The sequence below is a fragment of the Staurois parvus genome, unplaced genomic scaffold (genome assembly GCF_062004578.1).
Source record: "Staurois parvus isolate SC_StPar_1 unplaced genomic scaffold, SC_StPar_1.0 ptg000665l, whole genome shotgun sequence".
Taxonomy (NCBI): domain Eukaryota; kingdom Metazoa; phylum Chordata; class Amphibia; order Anura; family Ranidae; genus Staurois; species Staurois parvus.
This window is the reverse complement of record NW_028318461.1, coordinates 440064-461935: the sequence shown is the minus strand read 5'-3', so window position 1 is coordinate 461935 and position 21872 is coordinate 440064. Positions and strand designations below refer to the sequence as shown.

At 40.8% G+C, this 21872-nt stretch overlaps 1 protein-coding gene across 3 annotated transcripts in view; it reads right to left on the bottom strand.

Moving 5' to 3' along the window:
* Positions 1 to 3773: 3773 nt before the first annotated feature.
* FASTKD1 (FASTK mitochondrial RNA regulator 1) overlaps positions 3774 to 21872 on the bottom strand; it is a 92402-nt gene continuing 74303 nt past the window's right edge. For 2 of the 3 annotated variants that reach the window (XM_089651879.1, XM_089651880.1), the window contains 4 exons: positions 18168 to 18281; positions 14469 to 14610; positions 8802 to 8916; positions 3774 to 3925 (listed from right to left, as the gene is read on the bottom strand). In XM_089651879.1, the coding sequence (XP_089508005.1) occupies positions 3833 to 3925; positions 8802 to 8916; positions 14469 to 14610; positions 18168 to 18281 (464 nt within the window). In that variant the 3' untranslated portion in view covers positions 3774 to 3832. The remainder of the gene's footprint in view (positions 3926 to 8801; positions 8917 to 14468; positions 14611 to 18167; positions 18282 to 21872) is intronic. The other variant, XR_016305810.1, reaches the window with a different exon arrangement.

The following is a 21872-nucleotide window of genomic DNA, read 5'->3' as shown; positions in this document are numbered from 1 at the left end:
CGTTTCATTGAGCGTAAAGAACTGCTCAATCTCTTTCCCTAATCTTATCTCCACCTCTGGGTCTTGAAGTAGTGTTTCATTTAATTTCCACGTGTTACTTCTATTTTCTTCCTTTCTCCATTTTAATTTCACTAGAACAGGTGCATGATCTGATTATTCTTACGTTCATTGACGGACACAGAGTCTTCTATTCTTAACCAAAGGGATGGCCCAAAGCAGTGCCAACAACTGAGGGGTGGGGAACCCGGGCCAAACAGTCAAAGACAAAAAAACAGGCCAACAGGAGCCCAACCAGAAAATACACCCCCCCCCCCCCCCCCCAGGAGGAAACAAAACCTCAACTGCCGCCTGCAATACTTTGCGACCAAAACACATATCCAACAACCAGCCAAGACTTCCACCTTGTAGAACTTAGTGAAGGTGTGCACGGACGACCAGGTACCTGCCTTGCAAATCTGAGACACAGACACCTGATGATGGAAGGTCCAAAAGCACTTGGTACCCTAGTGGAGTGCACCATTACTGGAAAGGGATGAACCTGACCCTTAATAGCATAAGCTTGCACCATCATCTGCCTAATCCATTTAGAAATGGTGGCAGAGGATACCAGCAGACCCTTCCTCGGCCCATCCATGATCACAAAAAGGGAACCCAGCCTGCGAAAGGACTCTGTAGCAGACAGATACACCCAAATGATCCAAACCACATCCAAGGTGTGCAAGGCGAACTCCTTGGGATGTGACAGGTGCAGACGTAAAGAAGGTAGGGCATTTTCCTTGTTCAAATGAAAGACAGAGACCACCTTCAGGAGAAAATAAGGGCATGGATGAAGAATCACCTTATCTTTATGAACCACCAAATAAGGAGACCACCAGGACAAGGACCGCCAACTCCGACACTCTGCAGGCTGAAGTTATATCCACTAAAAATGCCATCTTCTGGGACAGCGTTAGCAAGGGAATATCCCAAATATTCTCAAAAGTAGGCTGTTGGAGGACAAAGACACCCAGATTCAGGTCCCACGGCAGTAACGGGGAATACACCAGAGGTACCACATGCCTCAGCCCTTGAATGAATGCATGGGTCAAGAAGTGCAAGGCTAGAAAACATTGAAAGACCTGGCCTTTGATAGTAATTAATGCCAGCATCTTCTCAACACTTGTTGCAGAAAGGATAAAATCCTAGCCACCAAAAAGGAACGCGGATGAACTCTCGCAGCCTCGCACCAGGAAATATATGCCTTCCAGGAGTGATGGTATATCTTCCTAGTAGACTTCCATGCTTTTAGCATGGTAGGAATCACTGACTCTGACAGTCCCCTCTCTTAGAACCTGGCTTTCAATAGTCAAGCGGTTATAGCCAGTGATGGGGTGGAAGATCGGCCCTTGAAACAAGATCTGACCTAAGCAGTAGCCACCAAGTGACATCCACGACCAACCGCACCACGTCGGCATACCAAGAGCGGCGGGGCCAATCCAGAGCCACCAGAATGTCTTCGGCCTCTATCCTTCGCAGCAGGTGGGGTAGAAGCTTGAGAGGAGTGAATGCATAGAGGAGACGATACTGACTCCAAGGTGCCACCAGGGCACCTGTTGCATCCGCCTGCATCCTGTTTCCCAGGACTGCATACCAATATAATGAATCATAAACCAGCTTCAGCTGGCTCTCCAACCATTGGGAAAGACCCTCTAACATGTTTATTCCATGCAGGGCTTAAAGGATAAGTTCACCTTTTGGACCAAAATAATAAATGCACATTTTTTTGCAGGTAAAAAAATGTGCATTTATTATTTTTGTCCAAAGGAGCCTGTAAAGCATTGCACCAGCGATCAGTAGATCGCTGATGCCATGAAGGTCTCCTGCAGACCTGTCAGAATATCTGCTTGTCGTACAGGATGTACGCACAAGCAGATATACTGACAGGAAGCTTCAATGAACTACCACAGCGTCGTGGTAGTTAATTGAAAACTGCAAGCCCACAGCGAAGGCTGTCAGGATGTGTAGGCACTCATTCACAGAACACTGAATGAGTGACGCAGCCGCGTGAGCGGAGTCCCGCACGGGGGTGGTGGTGGGCGTGGCTGCGGCTATGGGAACATGTTACATGTTCCACCCTATAAACGAGTAGAACATGTAACATGTTCCAAAGGTGAACTTATTCTTTAATCACAGTGGCCTCTATGATTAAGCCCTACACTGGTGAAATAAGCAAGAGGGGCTTTCTTGATGGGTGGAGAGCCAGCTGAAGCCATTTTGTGATTCACTATATTGGTGTACAGTACTGGGAAACATTTGTGTCTACTGTATAAAGCTTGATTAACCACTTCAATACCAGGCACTTATACCCTCTTCCTGCCCAGGCCAATTTTCAGCTTTCAGTGCTGTTGCACTTTGAATGACAATTGCGTGGTCATGCAACAGCATTTTTTTCACACAAATAGAGTTTTCTTTTGGTGGTATTTAATCACCACTGAGTTTTTTATTATTTGCTAAACAAAACAAAAAACACCTAAAGCTTTTGAAAAAAACCCCCACAATTTTCTTTGTTTCTGTTACATAAATTTTGCAAATAACATTTCTTCATGAACTTAGGTCAAAATGTATTCTGCTACATTTCTTCGGTGAAAATAATGATAATAATTTGTTTTGGTTTTTTTTTCAATTTTCAATTTTTTTTATTGCATTTTTTCTTTTTTTTACTATTTTAATTTTCAGCACACTGTGAGCAAAGCACTACAATGTTACCATAGTAACATTGAACTACTCTGGGCAAGTGAACAGGATTTTTTTTAACACATTATGATTGCTAATACCAATGTATTTCATTGATATTTGCAATCATTGTTACTTGATGAAACTGATTAATTCAGTCTTTTGTTGTGATTAGCTGTGATTGGGCAAAGCTGATCACATGATACAGATGGGCTGTGATTGGCCCTGTCTGTATCATGTGACTGCCTTGACCAGTCAAACCTAACAACATAATTGTATACAATGGATGGCATGACAGAAAGCCATGCATTGTATACAATTGACATGTGATTTGCTGTGATTGGTCACAGCTGTCACATGACACTGGCAATGGGCGTGTCAGCGGCTCGTTTTGATAGGATGTCATTTGACCCCCAGTCACAACGCGAGTGTCCCGCCAGGCTGTCAATCTGCTATAGGCCAGGAGGGAAGGTGTTAAAGCAATCAGAAGCTGTGTAAGGCAACTCTAACCTCAGCAGGGTATAGCTCTCATCTATGGTGCCAGCACAATGTTTGCACTGGGCCAGTATGGCCTTTACTACTACTACTGAACCCCATCCATCACTGTACCTCTAGAAGTGCCCAGTCCCTGCAAGGGTCAATGTAAACCCCAACCCCATGGAGTCAGGGTAAGGAGAAAGAGCCCTTTGCTGTAACAATGTAGAGGCCTTTGTTTTCCTACTCGGAGTGGGTGAGCAGCCCTGAACACCCACAGTGTGCGATCGGGGCTGCACACATCTCACATGCAGACAAGCAGCTGTGTGTGTGTGTACAGCCGCTGCATCCTAACTAACTTGATGAGGCTGCCTGCATGCAGCACGTGGAGGCTATGAAAGCTGAAAAAGGCCTCAGCACCCATGTGAACAAGGCCTTAGAAGATCATTTGATCAGCAGGAGACTCAGTGGCCCATTGACAACTGTAAAGAGGAGAGGTATACAACTCCTAATAAAAACATTCGCTAACCTAAAAAATACCATACACTAATAGAGACCAATTGTTCTGATGAGTAAAAATCTTAATCTTATTCTACAAAGGCACAACTTTATTTTAATAAAAATATGTTCATATCTAAATAAAATATCAAAGTTCATCAGTAAAGATCTTTTTCCTGAGATAATTTAGCCAGCGCTCATTTGTTCCCAGGTCCATTGAATTCCATTCAGTAGTAGGGATCTAGAAAGACAAAAACAAAAATAATTAGTATTTGAGCCACATGAAACATTCTTTGTAATACTATGCATTAGTTAACTTTTTCATAATTAACCCTTTCCCACAGAGAGTACGCATATATGTGGCCTCACTGGGCTGGGCTTTTTTTTTTTTTTTTAACATGGGGCCACATATTAGCGTATCTGCCTTTGTGCTGGGAGTGTGACACACAGCGTGCTCCCAGCACAGAGACCAGGCTCTCACAGGGAGCCCTGGGTCCCGTACTAACAATCAGCACCCGGGACTCCTGGTTCTGAGTCACCCAATCGCTGTTATAGCCTCTGATTGGCTATCACAGGGATCAGTCACTGTGCAGCCAACCCCTGTGTTTACTTTGTCTCTGAATAGGGGGAGATATAAATTGTGTGTCTCTCTCCTTGCAGGGAGATGTGTAAACAAACAAATGTGTGTAAAAAAAAGAAATAAAATAAAGAACAAATAGCTAGATCATGGTATGATCTAGGTCAAGGAAACGGTTAGTGTCTGAGTCAAGGGTCAAAGGTCATGATCAGTATTTTTTTGGGGGGCATTTTTTAAAAAAACCAAAAACTTTTTTTAAGTTAGTAATAGCATCAGTTATGTCAGTATGTTTTAGGTAGGATTACCCCCCAAAAAAACCCAAAACCAAAAAAAAAAAACCCACAAAAAGTGCACTACTATTTCTGGGCTCTACTACGGGTACAAATAAATAATACACACATTTGTGTCAAGAGCAGGATTTATCTTGGGCTATTCTTTGGTGGTAGGTTATGTTAATAGAAAGAAATATACAGCTAAATTTAAAAAAAGTTTGTTTTTTTTTTACTAATTTTGGTCAGGTTCCAGATTTACCATTTACCAAGAAATTAACATTTGTTTTACCCTCAGTCACTAAGGGGTTAAATTAACACATTAAAAAAAATGCAGCAGCAAAAACACACAAAGGGGTTTATTTATTAAAGTTGGAGAGTGCAAAACCAAGCTCACTTCTGCATATACAACAATCAGCTTCTAACCTCAGCTTGTTCAATTAAGCTTTGGCAACAAAACCTGGAAGCAGACTGGTGTCGATGCAGAAGTGAGTCTGATTTTGCACTCTCCAGCTTTAGTAAATAAACCCCCATGTGTCCTTTCACATAAGCACGTTTTGCAGGGATCCATGAGCAGATTCCCTGCTGAATCAGAGCAGAACAGGCACAGAAGTTCTCAAATGCTTTTGTATGAATTTGTACAATAGACCCGTGTTGGATCTATGGGCTGCCAAGTGTAAATTAACTTGTCTAGCGTATTACAAACACACATGAAAAGCTCTGAAGAAGAGTGTTTGCCCCTCGCGTAATCTGTATAGGATGCTGAAGAGTCTTCCCATGTTAACAGTTGAGCAGTGTGGATATGGAGGCAGTCTTATCTGATGCTCACTTTTTGTGTGCGTTTGCTAGTATATCTCTTGGTTTTACCTATTCGTAAAATTGTTTGACAGTTAAGATAGGCCAGTGCGCCCTCTGTTTTGTAGTGTTGCAAGAAAGGATACTCACAAGTCCTAAAGTGGGCAGCAAGGCATGTCAGCGCTATATTTGGAAGCCGGGGAAGCAGCCAGTGCATTAAAGTGGTTCTTAAAGTGAAGCTCCAGTCAAAGCTACAAAAACTGTAGCTGCTTACTTTACCCTAGGTTCACATCTGTGCAAGTGGTGCCGCTGTTGATCTACACAAAAATCCGTGCAGCCGCACCACCCGCACTGGCATGCCACCCACATTGGGAAACGCAACCGTACTGAGAACCGAGGTTCCCATGTGGGCTGCATCGTCCAAAGAAGTGCAGTGACTTCTTCCTTGCGTGTCACGGGCACGGGTGTCCAGTCAACTGAATGGGCTCTCATGCCCGAGCAAAATGTGGCCCGCATATGTTGCAGATTTCTGTGCAGAAAAAAATGCGCCGTACATGATACCAGTGTTGTGCTGTGAACAGGACACACATTGTACTGTGCCCTGATGACCTCCACATTGTACTGTGCCCTGATGACCTCCACATTGTACTGTGCCCTGATGACCTCCACATTGTACTGTGCCCTGATGACCTCCACATTGTACTGTGCCCGGATTACCTCCACATTGTACTGTGCCCTGATGACCTCCACATTGTACTGTGCCCTGATTACCTCCACATTGTACTGTGCCCTGATGACCTCCACATTGTACTGTGCCCTGATGACCTCCACATTGTACTGAGCCTATGCACACAGAAAAAAAAGTCGCATGTGTGCACTTGCAGAGATAGATGCCCATAAGTTGGGTCTTTCAACTGTTGACATTTTTGCACAACAGTGTAAGTTTAGCGTTGGGAACCAGATGTATGCAATAATTGCATTGCAGAAAGACTTTTGCTATTTAATGCACAGTTGTTTTAGTGATAGTGTGGTTGACTTACAGAAGTATACCATTGTGTTTTTTTTATTAGTTGTGTTAAAAACAAAATGGCTCAAGGTCCAATGTGGCGTTTTGTAAGGAGGAAGAGTGACGTACAAGAGGAGGATAGTATACCTTAATCTTCTACTACCAAAAATTCTGAGAAGGCTAGTGAGGAAGAATTACAACATTCTGAGTCCTTTGCATGAATCAGCACAGTACTTGACCCCAAAAAAGTCCACCTTTACAGTGAAAGTTACCTAACTATGGGTTTTTCATGTACAGGTGATACACATTGCCCAATTCCATTGTGCCTTATCTGTGGCAAACAATTTACAAATACAGCAATGGCTCCAGCAAAACTGAAAAGACACTTTACTACAAACCACAGCCATTTGGTATCTAAAGGTGCTGATTATTTCAAACGTCTATTGGAATCTCAAAGCAAGCAAAGTACAGCTTTTGTTAAAAAAAAGTCTCCATTAGTTAAAAGGCTCAGGAAGCAAGCTATTTGGTGGCAGAAATTATTGCCCAGAAAAGAAAAAGTCACACAGTTGGTGAGAAAATAATAATGCCAGGATGTAAAATTATTGTAAATCACATGCTAGGAGCAACTTCAGTAAATGAAATGGAGTACAAGAAATGGGCGTATTGATGACATGTCACATGATGTGGAAGAGGTCTTGTGTGATATCCTGAGAAAAAACAGCTTCCCTATCCGGGTTGAGGAGTCCACTGCTATCTCCAATGCATGCCATCTTGTAGCACTTATAAGATTTGAAAATAGTGGTCAAATTTAAGAAAACTTCTGCTGCTGCAAAGAGCTGCCTGAAACAACCAAGGGTCAAGTTGTATTTAATGTTTTGTCTGCCTATCTGGAATCACAAGGCCTGTCTTGGAATGGATGTGTTGGAATCTGTACTGATGATGCCCCATTCATGGTTGGGTCCATGAAAGGCTTTTCCTCACTTGTAAAAAAAAAAAAAAAATGTGTCACAACACACTGCTTTATTCATAGAGAGGTGCTCACGTCCAAAACTCTTGATGCAGAACTGAAAAGTGTTCTGGATGATGCAACAAAAATGGTGAACTTTATTAAACAAAGACCAGTTCACTCAAGAATGTTTCAAAAACTTTGTGAAAGCATGAAGAAGGACCACGTAACTCTTTTCACACATACAGAAATCAGGTGGCTTAGCAGAGGACGAGTTCTCCACAGAGTGTTTGAGCTGAAAGAAGAACTAAGAGAGTACTTTCAAGAAATTAGTAGGTCAAATTTTGCGGAGTGCTTTGAAGATGAAGAATGGCTGCAGAAACTGGCATACTTAGTTGACATTTTTAACCACATAAACCTGCTCAACAAGTCTCTGCAAGGTTCTGGAGAAAATATTGTGCTTTCAAGTGACAAGATACTTGGATTTAAAAGGAAATTGAATCTTTGGAAAAGCTATGTTTTTAAAGGAAATCTGGAGATATTTCCTATGTTGCTTGGCCTTGGAAGTGAGGAAGGATACCAGCAAGTTTCAAGTCTAGTTGAAAGCCACTTAGATGTACTGCAGCGCAAAATTGATTATTTTCCTTCTCTTTCAACACAAATGCATGATTGGGTGAGGAGCCCTTTCTCTGAGTCTTCTGTTCAGTCAAAGAACTTGAGTTTAAAAGAACAGGAAGAAATTTGTGATCTACAGTCTGACTGTACCCTCAGGATGAGGTTTGATGATGTATCCTTGGACAAATTCTGGATTTCAGTCAAAGAAGAGTATCCTGCCATGTACAGAAAGGCTTTAAATGTTTTGCTGCAATTTTCTACTTCCTACATGTGTAGGCAAGCTTTTTCCTGTTTAATAAGCATCAAGAGCAAGGAAAGAAATCGCTTAATTTCAGTTGAAGATGAAATTCGTGTGTGCTTTTCTAAAGTTTGACCCAGAATTGAGCATCTGTGCAGAAAAAAGCAAGCCTAAGTTTCACATAAAGGAGGTAAGTTTTTTAAATATTTAATCTATTATTTGATACGGTTTCTTAATTGCTCTTATATCTACAGCTTGCTGATCAGATCCAATGTTCCGTGCGTTGTAGATGTGACATTTTTTTTTCAGGAGTTCCCCGAGATCCCAGTCCTGTTGCCAAGGGTTCCCCAAAGGCAAAAAGGTTGAGAAACACTGGCTTAGGTGATCGCAGTGGGAGTGGGTACCTGTCAAAATCTGGTATCCGCCACCCCCCACAGATGCAAATTCCTCACGGGTAGCGGGAGACCAGTATTTAAAGCGGAACTTCCTCTTTTGGGTGGAGCTCAACTTTAAGCACCGCACTCAAGAGGTTGTTTTGTTAAGATATCTTGTGTTTGTTTACATCAGGCTACCTCTGGTCCATCACTTCCACGCATGCACAAAGCTAAAGTTCTAGCCTGCATCTTTTAGGATAAAGCTTGTTTACCTAGATCATGACAAGTTTTGTTTACCTCAATCACATGATATCCTAGAATTTCTAGATGTCTCTTCTTCGTTGCCATCGATCCCTTAGTATGGAAAGAGTTTCTGCAGTATTCTCCTGGGTAAAGAACATTCACAGCAACCCTGACAATATTAAAAACAATGTTATTAATGTACTTTAAATAAGAACAGATAGACATATTTTAATTACATTTCTCATGAATATGTGTAGCCACTCGAGCAGCCTTTTTCAACCTTCTTAAAATGAAGCAACCCTTGAAATAATTTTCAGGTTTTAGGGAACCCCTGCTAACAATTACAGTATTATAACTACAGCTCAAGGGGCATCAGCATTAAGAGCAAATTACCAATGTAATTGTAAAAGCATAAGGAAAGTGGCACTCTCAATGTATTTGACACCCTGACCCGGTACCCTGGTGGTCAGTATAGTGCCCCAATAAGATAATGATGGCCAGCAAAGTGTGCAACTACATTGGTCGTCAGCAAAGATCAACCAACTTCCTAGCTTAGTGGTCATTGGAGAAAGGCCCCAATACACTAGTGTTCAGTGGAAAAGCAAGAACTTCTCTTGAGGAATCCTAGGGTTTCAAAAACCCTGACCGAGAAAGTATGCATCCGTGGAAAATATATTACAAAGTAATATATAACAGAATGTTATTTTTCTGAGGTTTTGCTCACATGGCACTCCCACATATTTCAAGTTAACTCATTCATATGCTCTGTTTTTACAGTTACATAGGGGAAAGAAACAGGTACAACCAGTGTGTTCTGTTTCTCAGCAAAGACAATTTACATGAACAAAAAATACACATCTTTGAATTTTATTTCTCTCATCCACTGAGGAACAGAGGACCTCCTTAAAGTAGACCTCCAGCTTTTAGTAAAGTTTAAATACCGTATTTTTCGGCGTATAAGGCGACTGGGTGTATAAGATGACACCCTAATTTTCCAGTTAAAACATAGGTTTTGGGCTATACTCGCCGTATAAGACTACCCCCCTTCCGAGGCAACACCATTTAAAAACATCAGATTTTTTAATTGAAATGGTTATGACTTACCGGTACTTAAAATCCTTCAAAATCCACATGTTCATCCTCTGACAACATAAGTTCATGAATGACATCTTGTGATACATTTGTAAGACAGTCATCATATGGATCACATTCCAAATCAGATGGTTACCGCTGGATGTGCGGTAATATGGTAGTTTCGGCTACATACAGTATATATACAGCCCGCTGGATGTGCAGTAATGTACATACAGTATACCGCGCTGAGCCAAGCTGGCTCAAAACAAATGTTCCTATGACAGATTAATCTGTCAGCCCGCTGGATGTGTGGTATATACAGTATATTGAGTATATACCACTGTGGTATATACAGTATACTGAGCCAAGCTGTTTCAAAATGTACCGGTACGTCCCTACTGTAATCAACCCGCTGGATGCGTGCATGTACGGTAGCTGCGGCTACATACAGTATACACTGGGCCAATCAAGGCAAGCGATGTATTCTACTAATGAATACAAAGCCTGCTCGGATTGGCTGAGGTTGTGACATCATCAGCCCACCTCTCTGACTCAGCCAAAATTATAGTAGGGACGTACCGGTACGTTTTGAAACCGCTTGGCTCAGCGCAGTATACTGTATATACCGCACATCCAGCGGGCTGACAGATTAATCTGTCATAGGGACATTTGTTTTGAGCCAGCTTGGCTCAGCACGGTATACTGTATGTACAGTATTACCACACATCCAGCCAGCTTGACCCAAACAAACTCAAGGTTCACCTAAATATATAAAATTGTGCCACGCTCCTGTGTATAAATAATTACAATATTCACAATTTCAAATGACAATCCAAAGTAAAAAAAAAAAAAAAAAATATATGAAAAAATAATAAAATGATATATATACAGGGGAATCATATCCCCCTGATGAAGTCACGTGACCCGGTGACGTAACGCGTAGGGGAGGGGCTTTGATATCACGACGTTGTCTTGGACACAGCACAGCACGGCAAGCATAGCAGAAACTGCAGGACAGGCTGAAACTGCCTTACTCTGAAGCCTATGCTAAAAACTCTGTATGGAACTTGCAGCAGCAAATAAAGCCTTAATTTTAAAAGGATAAAGCACTATGATGGTTTTGTTTCTTCATACAATCATCCTGTGATATATTGGAGAGAAATCAGTATAGGAGAAAGGAGACCTTTGGAAGAAAAAGCGAAATATCCATCCAGCCATCAAATCCTGATCAGCAGCAGGCATAATCACTCCAGAGATCCCAGGTGGATTAAGATCGAGCATAATTATCCCATTTGCCATCAGGAATATCCTAAGCAGGAGGATCATCCCAGCAGTCCTATAAGGACAAAAAGCTAGTTTTGCCTTTTTATAAGGCAAAACCTGAGGTGAGCGCATAATAAAATCACACTGCACGTGGCTTATGGGATTGCACCATCATAATTTAAATTGAAAGAGGACTGTCTATGAGCACTTTTTCATATATATTGTTTTTATCACTATTTACTATTGTCACCAGCACAGTATGCGGTATTTATTTATGATGTTATAAGCAGAAGATAATTGTATTTTATACACTAGATATAAGTATATATATAATTTTATTATTTTTTCATATATATATATATATTTTTTTTTAACTTTGGATTGTCATTTGAAATAGTGAATATTGTAATTATTTATACACAGGAGCGCGGCACAATTTATATATTTCATTTTCTCACAGAACACTGTCTAATGAGTAGGTGTGAGTGCCAGCGAACCACAGGTGTATCATATATTGTGTTTTGTTTGTCAAATTAATTAATGGTAATAGTTTAGACAAACACCATAGTAGCTCACAAGTACACTCATTTATTTTTTTGCACAACAAACTCAAGGTTCACATTTTATACCCCGCGTATAAGAGGACCCCCAATTTTTGGGGTATATTTTTAAGTATAAAAAGTAGTCTTATACACCAGAAAATACTGTAGTTTGGACCAAGCTGGTCCAAACAAACTATTACCTAACAGGTGCAGCGGCTGTGTACGTGTAAAAACTATACGTAGCCTCAGCTACATTATACAGCGCTGTGATCTGGCAAAGGTACAGGAACTTCCTGTCCTGCTCTCAGAACAAAACTGAGTCAGGCCAATTTACAGGGAGCTTTGTATTGCATGAATGAATAAAAAGATGCCTGTGATTGGACGAAGTTGAGATCGTGACATCATCCGCCGCCTCCCTGCTTCAGCCAACCAGAGGAAACTTTGTATTTATTCATTGTATTCTTTTATTGGGGAAGTTCACGTCCCTTTGCTGGAAGCTAGACACAGTTTACAGAGTGTTCACAGCCACTGCATGTGTTAGTGAAGGTAATACTGTTTTTGGACTAGCTTAGTTCAAACAAATTATTTAAACTTCACTAAAGTTGGAGTTCAGATTTAACCTTTAGGTCATACTGTACCTCCACTTACAGAAGAATGGACACTGGCAAACAATACTTTAATCCGGCCCAGGATAACTCCTCCCACTTTTGCTAGTGTCAGAGAAGGATAGACACCTTTTCTACAGTTCTGCTGTGTTCAGAGAAACGTTTATTTTTTCCTCTCTCCGCTCTCACCCACAAGACAGCATTTCACCTCTGCTAGTCTGAGCTGCCAGCTCTATCCTGCAAAGAACGTTTTCTGGCTCTACATAGTGACATGGTTTTTATTGAGGCCTCGGGACTTCCTTCTTGCCTTAGGCAGTTTTTGTCTTTTACCTCAACTGAGTTCTTTGGTTCCTCTGTCTGGCTCAAGTTCACCAAAAGGAAACTTCCCAACACTGTCTGTGGTTCGAGCTGTAAGAAACTACCTCACAGCCACCGTTTCTTTTAAGAAGACGGATTCCTTTTTGTGATTCCGGATGGACCCAGAAAAGTTGCACCTGTTTCTCATTCCACCATCTTTAGATTAGTCTGGCAGACCATCATTCAAGCTTATGGTCTCAAGTATCCTCCTATTCTCATCAAAGTGCACTCTACTAGATCTGGCTTTTCGGCATCAAGCGACTGTTTCCCAAGTTTTGCAAGGCCACCTGGTCTTCTGTTCACACTTATCAAAGTTCTACCAGATGGACACTGCAGCCTCATCTGATACCCGTTTCAGATGTAAGGTTCTTCAGCAGGCTATTTAAGCTGTGGGCAATCCCCATTTATCTTCTGTTTTTTGGGGCCTGTTAGGCCTCTTTACACTTGCATTGCCCTCTGTAGAGTGATCCACATTGGATCTCTTTTCAAAGGGCATTAGGCAGGTGGTGAGGAGGCATTATTATCTGCCTGTTTTAACCCCTTAAAACCCCACATCAGCTTCCCTATTCAGTCAAATGGGTCACATTTGGTGTATCGCAGCATATGTGCATCCCCTCAGCTGCCTTTGCAGCTCAAGGGGGATTTTGGCACGTTTACCAATCCCCAACTGCAAGTGTAAACTAGGCTTTAACATTTGTTTGCTGCAGCCCACCCCTTAGTTGAACTGCTTTTGGACATTACCAAGGTAAAACAAAAAAACTTCTGGTGTCCTTCAACGGACAAGAAAGAAAATAGGATTTTTGTACTTGGCATAAAATACTTTTCTTGGAGTTGATTGAAGGACATTGAAGGTTGAATTGGCATCTATTCTTACTACTTTGGACATCCTGGTAGTGGAAGGAGTTATCCTTGAATGGCCTACAATTTGTTTGCCAGTGTTTAATCTTCCTGTAGGCAGCAGTATAATCTGAGGGATAAGGCAGTATTAAACCCTAAAGCAAACATTATATTGCAACTTAACTATTTTTAGATGTGGTGGCTGCATTTATTTGCATTTTTAGGCTTGCTTTCTTCTATTTTAATCTGGTGATCTGGCCAGTTTGTCTGTTTTACAAAGGAACAAGCTCTCTTCCAGATGCATCAGTTTAAAGGGAAGGGGCTACCCATTCAACACTGGAAGGGGTGCATAAAATGATCAGCTTGTTATATGTAAAACCTTTATCTCATAAGGAAAAAAAAATGTTTGCTGTAACTAATTATAAAGTGTGATCTGGAATTTGGCATCAACTTGTTACTGTATTTAAATCTGCTAGTAAATTTAACATTACCCTCCCCCCACAGACTGTCAGTGTTGCTGTTTGCTGTGTCCCTTGTGCTTCTTCACCCAGAGTGAGGGACTCTAATACAGGAGTTGTGTTACTGGCTAGATCACCAGGTGAAAACAGAGGAAAACAAGCCTAAAAAAGGAAACAAATGCAGCCACCTCAATTTGGCACGGCTGTCTGTGGCTGTGTCTGCACAGCTGCATCATTCATTCACATATGACTACAAGTCCCATTTGCACTACAGCAAAGGGTCATCATTGCACTTGTAGTCCATTAATACTTCAGTTCTGTAACCAAAGGTCTGTACCTCAGTGCAGACCTGAGCTCGAGGACGATGTCTACAGGAGCCACATTGCACCCATGATCCACTGGTTGTGACTGCAATGCACTGAAGACTCCAATTAAAAAAATAAGTAAGTAAATGCACATTTTTGCAATATGGGCATATTTATTTATTTATTTATTTATTTTTTTAAAACAGTGGAATTCTCCTTAACTGGCAGGCTTGAGATCTGCTTTAATAGGGAAACAAAACTAACTTCTCTGGTCACTGACCTTTGAGCTCCTGGTGGCAAAGGTTTATTTTCCTGCATCGTACCGCCAATCCCAAACTGCGGTTTGGAAACATCAGCAGAAAGCAGGTTTAGGTCCATGTAGGAAATTGGTTTTTTATTCTCATCCAGTATAAATTCAAAGTCTACAGACAACAAATATAACACCATATCAAAGGCTCTGTGGTCAAAATTTCTCAGTTTCTTTAACCCCTTGACGCCGATGTAACACAAATATGAGGCCTCACAGAATTGGGCTTTTTTCTGTGGGGCACATATTTGTACACCTGTCTTTCTGCTGGGAGCGCGCCGCACAGTGCCCTCCCAGCACAAAGACTGCGGTGTCACTGAGAGCCCTGGGTCTCGTTCTAACGATCAGGACCCGTGACTCCCGATTCCGGGACACATGATCACTGTGATAGCCTCTGATTGTCTATCACAGTGATCAGTCACTATACAGCCCAGCCCCCTTGTTTTTTTTTTTTTCCGCTCTCTATGATTGGAGGAGATACATAGTCTAACTCCTGGCATAGAGGGGAAAAATATGTTTGCAAAAAAAAAAAAAGTTTAATGCCAGGGTAAGTGTTTGGGTCAAGGTTAGGGTCAAAGGTCAGGATAAAAAAAAAATTGGTATCAGTGTCAATGTGTTTTAGGTAAAAAAACAAACAAAAAAAAACCAAAATGTGCAAGATTGTTTCTGGGCTGTACTACGGGTACAAACAACAAATAACATACACATATATGGTATCGCTGCAATTGTCAAGAGCTGGAAAATTTATTTGGACAACCATTTTTCTGGTTTTCTAAATGAATATCTACCCTCTCCTACAAAAAGGAAGGCAGGGTCGGCAAATGGGTGCGGTGGGGGGGGGGGTTTGAAATAATACATTTAGGGATCATGCACACACAAAGCTTTTAACGCTGCTTTTAGGGGCATCTGGGGTCCCTCCATGTTAGTCTATACAGCACATCCAGAAAGTATTCACAGCGCTCAACTTTTGCCACATTTTGTTATGTTACAGCCTTATTCCAAAATGGATTAAATTCATTTTTTTCCTCAACATTCTACAAACAATACTGCATAATGACAACATGAAAGAAGTTCGTTTTGAAATCTTTGCAATTTATTAAAAATAAAAAAATGTGAAAAAACCCCATGTACATAACTATTCACAGCCTTTGCTCAATACTTTGTTGAAGCCCCTTTAGCACCAATTACAGCCTCAACTCGTTTTGAGTATGATGGTACAAGCTTGGCACACCTATTTTTGGGCAATTTCTCCAATTCTTCTTTGCAGCACCTCTCAAGCTCCATCAGGTTGGATAGGGAACATCGGTGCACAGCCATTTTCAGATTTCTCCAGAGATGTTCAATCAGGTTCAGGCCTGGGCTCTGGCTGGGCCACTGCAGGACATTTAAAGAGTGGGCTCATAGTCACTCCTTTGTTATGTGGGCTGTGTGCTTAGGGTCATTGTCCTGTTGAAAGATGAACCGTCGCCCCAGTCTAAGGTCCCGAGTGCTCTGGAACAAGTTTTCATCAAGGATGTATCTGTACATTGCTGCATTCATCTTTCCTTCAATCCTGACTAGTCTCCCAGTTCCTGCCACTGAAAAACATCCCCACAGCACGATGCTGCCACCACCATGTTTCACTGTAGGGATGGTATTAGCCAGGTGGTGAGCGGTGCCTGGTTTCTTCCAGGCATGACACTTGGCATTCAGGCCAAAGAGTTCAATCTTTGTTTCATCAGACCAGAGAGTGTTGTTTCTCATGGTCTGAGAGTCCCTCAGGTGCCTTTTGGCAAACTCCAGGCGGGCTGCCATTTGCGTTTACTGAGGAGTGGCTTCCGTCTGGCCACTCTACCATACAGGCCTGATTGGTGGAGTGCTGCAGAGATGGTTGTTCTTCTGGAAGGTTCTCCTCTCTCCACAGAGAAACGCTCTTTCAGAGTGACCATCGGGTGCTTGGTTACTTCCCTGGCTATTCGATCGCTCATTTTGCCCAGGCAACCCGCTCTAGGAAGATTCCTGGTGGTTCCAAACTTCCATTTACGGATGATGGAGGCCACTGTGTTCATTGGGACCTTCAATACTGCAGAAATTTTTCTGTACCCTTCCCCAGAACTGTGCCTTATACAATCCTGTCTCGGAGGTCTACGGACAATTCCTTGGACTTCATGGCTTGGTTTGTGCTCTGACATGCACTGTTAACTGTGCGACCTTATATAGACAGGTTTATGCCTTTCCTAATCATGTCCAATCAACTGAATTTCCCAGTTGGACTCCAATCAAGTTGTGGAAACATCTCAAGGATGATCAGTGGAAACAGGATGCACCAGAGCTCAATTTTGAGTGTCATGGCAAAGGCTGTGAATACTTATGTACATGTGGTTGTTTTCGTTTTTTATTTTTAATAAATTGCAAAGATTTCAAAATGAACTTCTTTCACGATGTCATTATGGGGTATTGTTTGTAGAACTTTGAGGGAAAAAACTAATTTAATTCATTTTGGAATAAGGCTGTAACATAACAAAATGTAGCAAAAGTTAAGCCAATCTTAAAAAAATGTGTAAACATGTTTAAATGCACATTAACATTAGGCGCATCAAGCGTTAATTCATTTCAATGGCCAGAATTCTGGTCAATGAAATAATTAACGTGCACTTTCAGCAAAGATGGGGCTGACAAGAATAAGGGTGTTTAGGAGAGGTTAGCTTATGCCCAGGGTGCATATCCCTTGTGCACAAGAGCAATCGGAGTGTGTCACTAGTTTTTTGTAAGCAATACATATATTGTTTTAAAGGTTTACTTTTAGTGATATAGTCTTGTAAAAGGCAATTTGTGCAGACCTACGGCCCCAACAGTGAGGTTGTCTAGCTGATATTTTGCATCATCAAAATGTTTAGTTGAAAGAGATATCACTCATGCCTATATGCTTTGTTTCCTTCATTGTTGTGTACCCCTGCGTGGGTGGTCAGCAGTCTTGTTACTTATGCGTACAACAATAAAAGTTATTGTTGGCAATACTTCTCTTCTGGGTGCACAGCTCTGAGTCTGAGCCAGTTACTCCCGCCCCTCCACAACCTTTCACTCCCGTGAGCGCTGGAGGGGAAGAGCAGAGTGCCAGTAACTGACAGTCACTTCTCTCTGCTCAGTGAAGATTGAGAACCAAGCAATCAGTGGTCAAGTGATCGTTTGCTTCTCAGTCTCAGGGACAGCTGCAGGATCAGACAAATGCTGCACCATGGAAATAAATATATATGTTTGTTTTTTTTGACATCCTGTACTTCTCCTTTAAAACTTTTTTTTTCCTTGTAAGTTTGCATTAACCAGCATCATATGCAGATCAAATGTCATAATAACGTTGTTGCATCTTATTTCTCCATGAAGCTGCTGAACAGTTACTACAAAGAAAAGCTTTCTCATCCTCATGTTCATTTCCTGCACCACATCCCATACATACACATAGAAAAAACTATTTTGGACGTACTGCCCAGACCATAAGGAGACTTTCAAAGTGCTTATATATCTCGAATCAAAGATCTATGTGGTCTGGGCAGTACTTCCAAGAGTTTTTCTAAGCTTCTAAACAGTGTTTGGACACTCTTGAGTACTTCCCTGCAGTATGTCCATTGAAGTATTTAGGACACACATCAAACGTCTAAAGCCCCCAACTGATTACGTTTATGTACATCTTCTTACCTACAGTGTAATAATATGGTGTAACAACAGACATTCTTGTATACTGTATTCCTCCGAGGGCCTCTCCCAACAAATGCCAAATATGGCGACACATGAGATTTTTATTTATATCGTCTAAAGGGAAAAAAAAAAAAAAAAGAAAGTTCCATCAGCTGTAAAATCCAATGTATTCATCAGCACAGACTCCTATACCAAAAGTTAACATTAGAACTTTGTTTCTTTCAAAAAATCCACCTTAAGAACATAAACTCTAATGATTAGACTTACACAGGAATCTACATATTCAGTCTTAAATGGGTATAACTATAGAAGTTTATGCATACAAGATTTGCATGTATCCCTTACTTAGCTTTACTAACTTTGCCTTATGCAACTATCACATAGTTGTTCATCCATTGAAATTGCATGTAAATATTCTTAGGCTATACTCTCTGCTGTTTGAATGAGAAAAATACCTCACTATGGAAATTAGATAAAGCAGAGGCACATGTCTTCTCTATGACAGGCAGCGCCAATTAGTAACCATGATGTGGCATTTTTCACATTAAAATTTTCGAACTGCAGAGAATATAGCCTGAGAACATTTGCTTTTTGCCCCATTTGCACGGAACAAATTTACACGCAGTCTTGATGAACAGCTATGCAATTTTATATATAAATACACCCCAGTGTGTGCGTATATACAGCTGTGTTCAAAATAATAGCAGTCAGACATCACTAACCTGATCAATCACTGTTTTTGGTAGAAATTATATTTCTACATGGCAAATAATTTACTAGCAGGTGTAGTAGAGAAATAGAAATCCAACAGACTCAACAGTCATGACATGCATGCTGCTGATTCTGTGTAATTGAATCACTAATTGAAAGACGCATGTTCAAAATAATAGCAGTGTGGAGTTCTATTAGTGAGGTCATTCATTCTTTGAAAAACAGGTGGCAATTATTGCCCTTATTTAAGGAAGGAAGGCAGCAAATGTTGTACATGCTGGTTACAGTGCATTTCTCTCTGAAATTCTGAGGAAAATGGGTCGTTCCAGACATTGTTCAGAAGAACAGCGTACCTTGATTAAAAAGTTGATTGGAGAGGGGAAAACATATAAAGAAGTGCAGAAAATGATAGGCTGCTCAGCTAAAATGATTGCAAATGCTTTAAAATGGCAACCAAAACCTGAAAGACGTGGAGGAAAGCTAAAAACTACCATTCGAATGGATAGAAGAATAGCCAAAATGGCAAGGACTCAGCCAACAATCAGCTCCAGGAAGATCAAAGAAGGTCTAAAGTTACCTGTGAGTACTGTTACAATTAGAAGACGCCTATGTGAAGCCAAGCTATCTGCAAGAAGCCCCCGCAAAGTCCCACTGTTGAAAAAAAAGACATGCTGAAGAGGTTACAATTTGCCAAAGAGCACATTGACTGGCCTAAAGAGAAATGGCGCAACATTTTGTGGACTGATGAAAGTAAGATTGTTCTTTTTGGGTCTAGTGGCCGGAGACAGTTTGTCAGACGACCCCCAAACACTGAATTCAAGCCACAGTACACTGTGAAGACAGTGAAGCATGGTTGCACAAGCATCATGATATGGGGATGTTTCTCATACTACGGTGTTGGGCCTATTTATCGCATACCAGGGATCATGGATCAGTTTGAATACATCAGAATACTTGAAGAGGTCATGCTGCCTTATGCTGAAGAGGAAATGCCCTCGAAATGGGTGTTTCAACAAGACAACGACCCCAAACACACCAGTAAACGGGCAACATCTTGGTTCCAGACCAACAAGATTGACGTTATGGAGTGGCCAGCCTAATCCCCGGAACTTAATCCAATAGAAAACTTGTGGGGTGACATCAAAAATGCAGTTTCTGAGGCAAAACCAAGAAATAGAGAAGAACTGTGGAATGTAGTCCAATCATCCTGGGCTGGAATACCTGTTCACAGGTGCCAGAAGTTGGTTGACTCCATGCAACACAGATGTACAGCAGTTCTCAGAAACAGTGCTTATACAACTAAATATTCATTAAGTGATTCAAAGGAAAGCAAAATCTTCAAACATTTTTCAGTTTATATAGTGAATGTTTGAGTTTGTAAAGAAGAATACAAACACTGCTATTTTTTTGAACAGTCTAATATTTACTTTTCTTCAATTTCTTTAGAGGAACAGCACAAATTTGATCTATTTTTCTTCATGTTTTGATTTGGAACAGAATGTGTAGTGTTCCCAATGCATTTGTGTGTATCGAAATAAAATCTGTTAGAAGGATTTTGAGCTTTATTCACGTTTTTCAACACACTGCTATTATTTTGAACACAACTGTATATATATATATATATATATATATATATATACACACACACACACACATACATATATATATATATATATATATATATATATATACATATATGCCAAAAAAAAATTATTTTTGTTTTGGCTAGAGTATGGATGGTTTTGGCCTGGTTTACACCTATGCAGTTTGCTTTTGATCTGCTTCTGCAGTGCTTTTGGTTTGTGTTTTTTCATGTTTTGTTTTTTTTTGAGTAACAATTTTTTGTTGGGAAGATTAAAAAATGTATCAAAAACATGTAAAAAAGCACTACAGGCTTTTCTGCAGCGTTTCCATTGAAGTCTACTGAACCAAAAATGCACCATTTTGCATTTTAAAAATTCCCTGACCCTTTCCAAAAATGTAGCAGCTAAAAAATGCATAGATGTGAACGTGTTGCATAGGAAACAATGTTAAATGGATTGTAGTGCTTTTCTGCAAAAAGCACCAAAAAACATATTGGTGTGAAACAGTCCTTCGATATGAAATGTTTTTTTGCTGTCTGTGTCACTCCTAGGTCAATTCACCATCTCCATTTCTCCAGGTGACCATTGCCACCAAGGCAGATAGTCATAAGAAATTCAAAATTTTAGAATTGCCAACAAAACAAGTGAGGGGAAATCTTCCAATGGCGACACCTGTTCCTGTGACTACTCTCTAATATCTTCTCAGCTTCAGTTGCATATCCAGAGGAAATGAAGAGGAGTCTCGCCAACAGGACACAGACCCTTCCCTACGCAATGCAAAACTATCACAGAAAAATTTACTAACATACAGTTCAAGATTGAAATCTGACAGCTGCGATCCCATCAACCTCATGCACCTAAGCTGGCCACACACTTCACAATCTGATCATACAATCCCATTTAGGTTTAGTAATAGCTAGTAGTGCAGTGGCATACCCAAACAATACCTTTTAAATTTATAGTCCATCTGGTAGGGCCTCTAGATGTTGATAAATTCAAGAGATTTTACACTAAGACTGTAGTGTGTTTGGCCAGATTAACATATTGGATCATAAATTAATTTAGATAACTCACAAATACTGTACTTAAAAGGAACTTAAACTAACTGCAGCCCATATCCTTGTCACTGCTTCTCTTTAACCACTTGGCCTCCTGGAAGTTTTATCCCCCTTCTTGACCAGGCCATTTTTTGCTATACGGCGCTGCATTACTTAACCATTTCAATACAGGGCACTTTTACCCCCTTCCTGCCCAGGCCATTTTTCAGGTTTTCAGCGCTCTCACACTTTGAATGACAGTTGCGTGGTCATACAACATTGTACCCAAACTAAAATGTTATCATTTTCTTCACACAACTAGAGCTTTCTTTTGGTGGTATTTAATCACCGCTGGGATTTTTATTTTTTGCTAA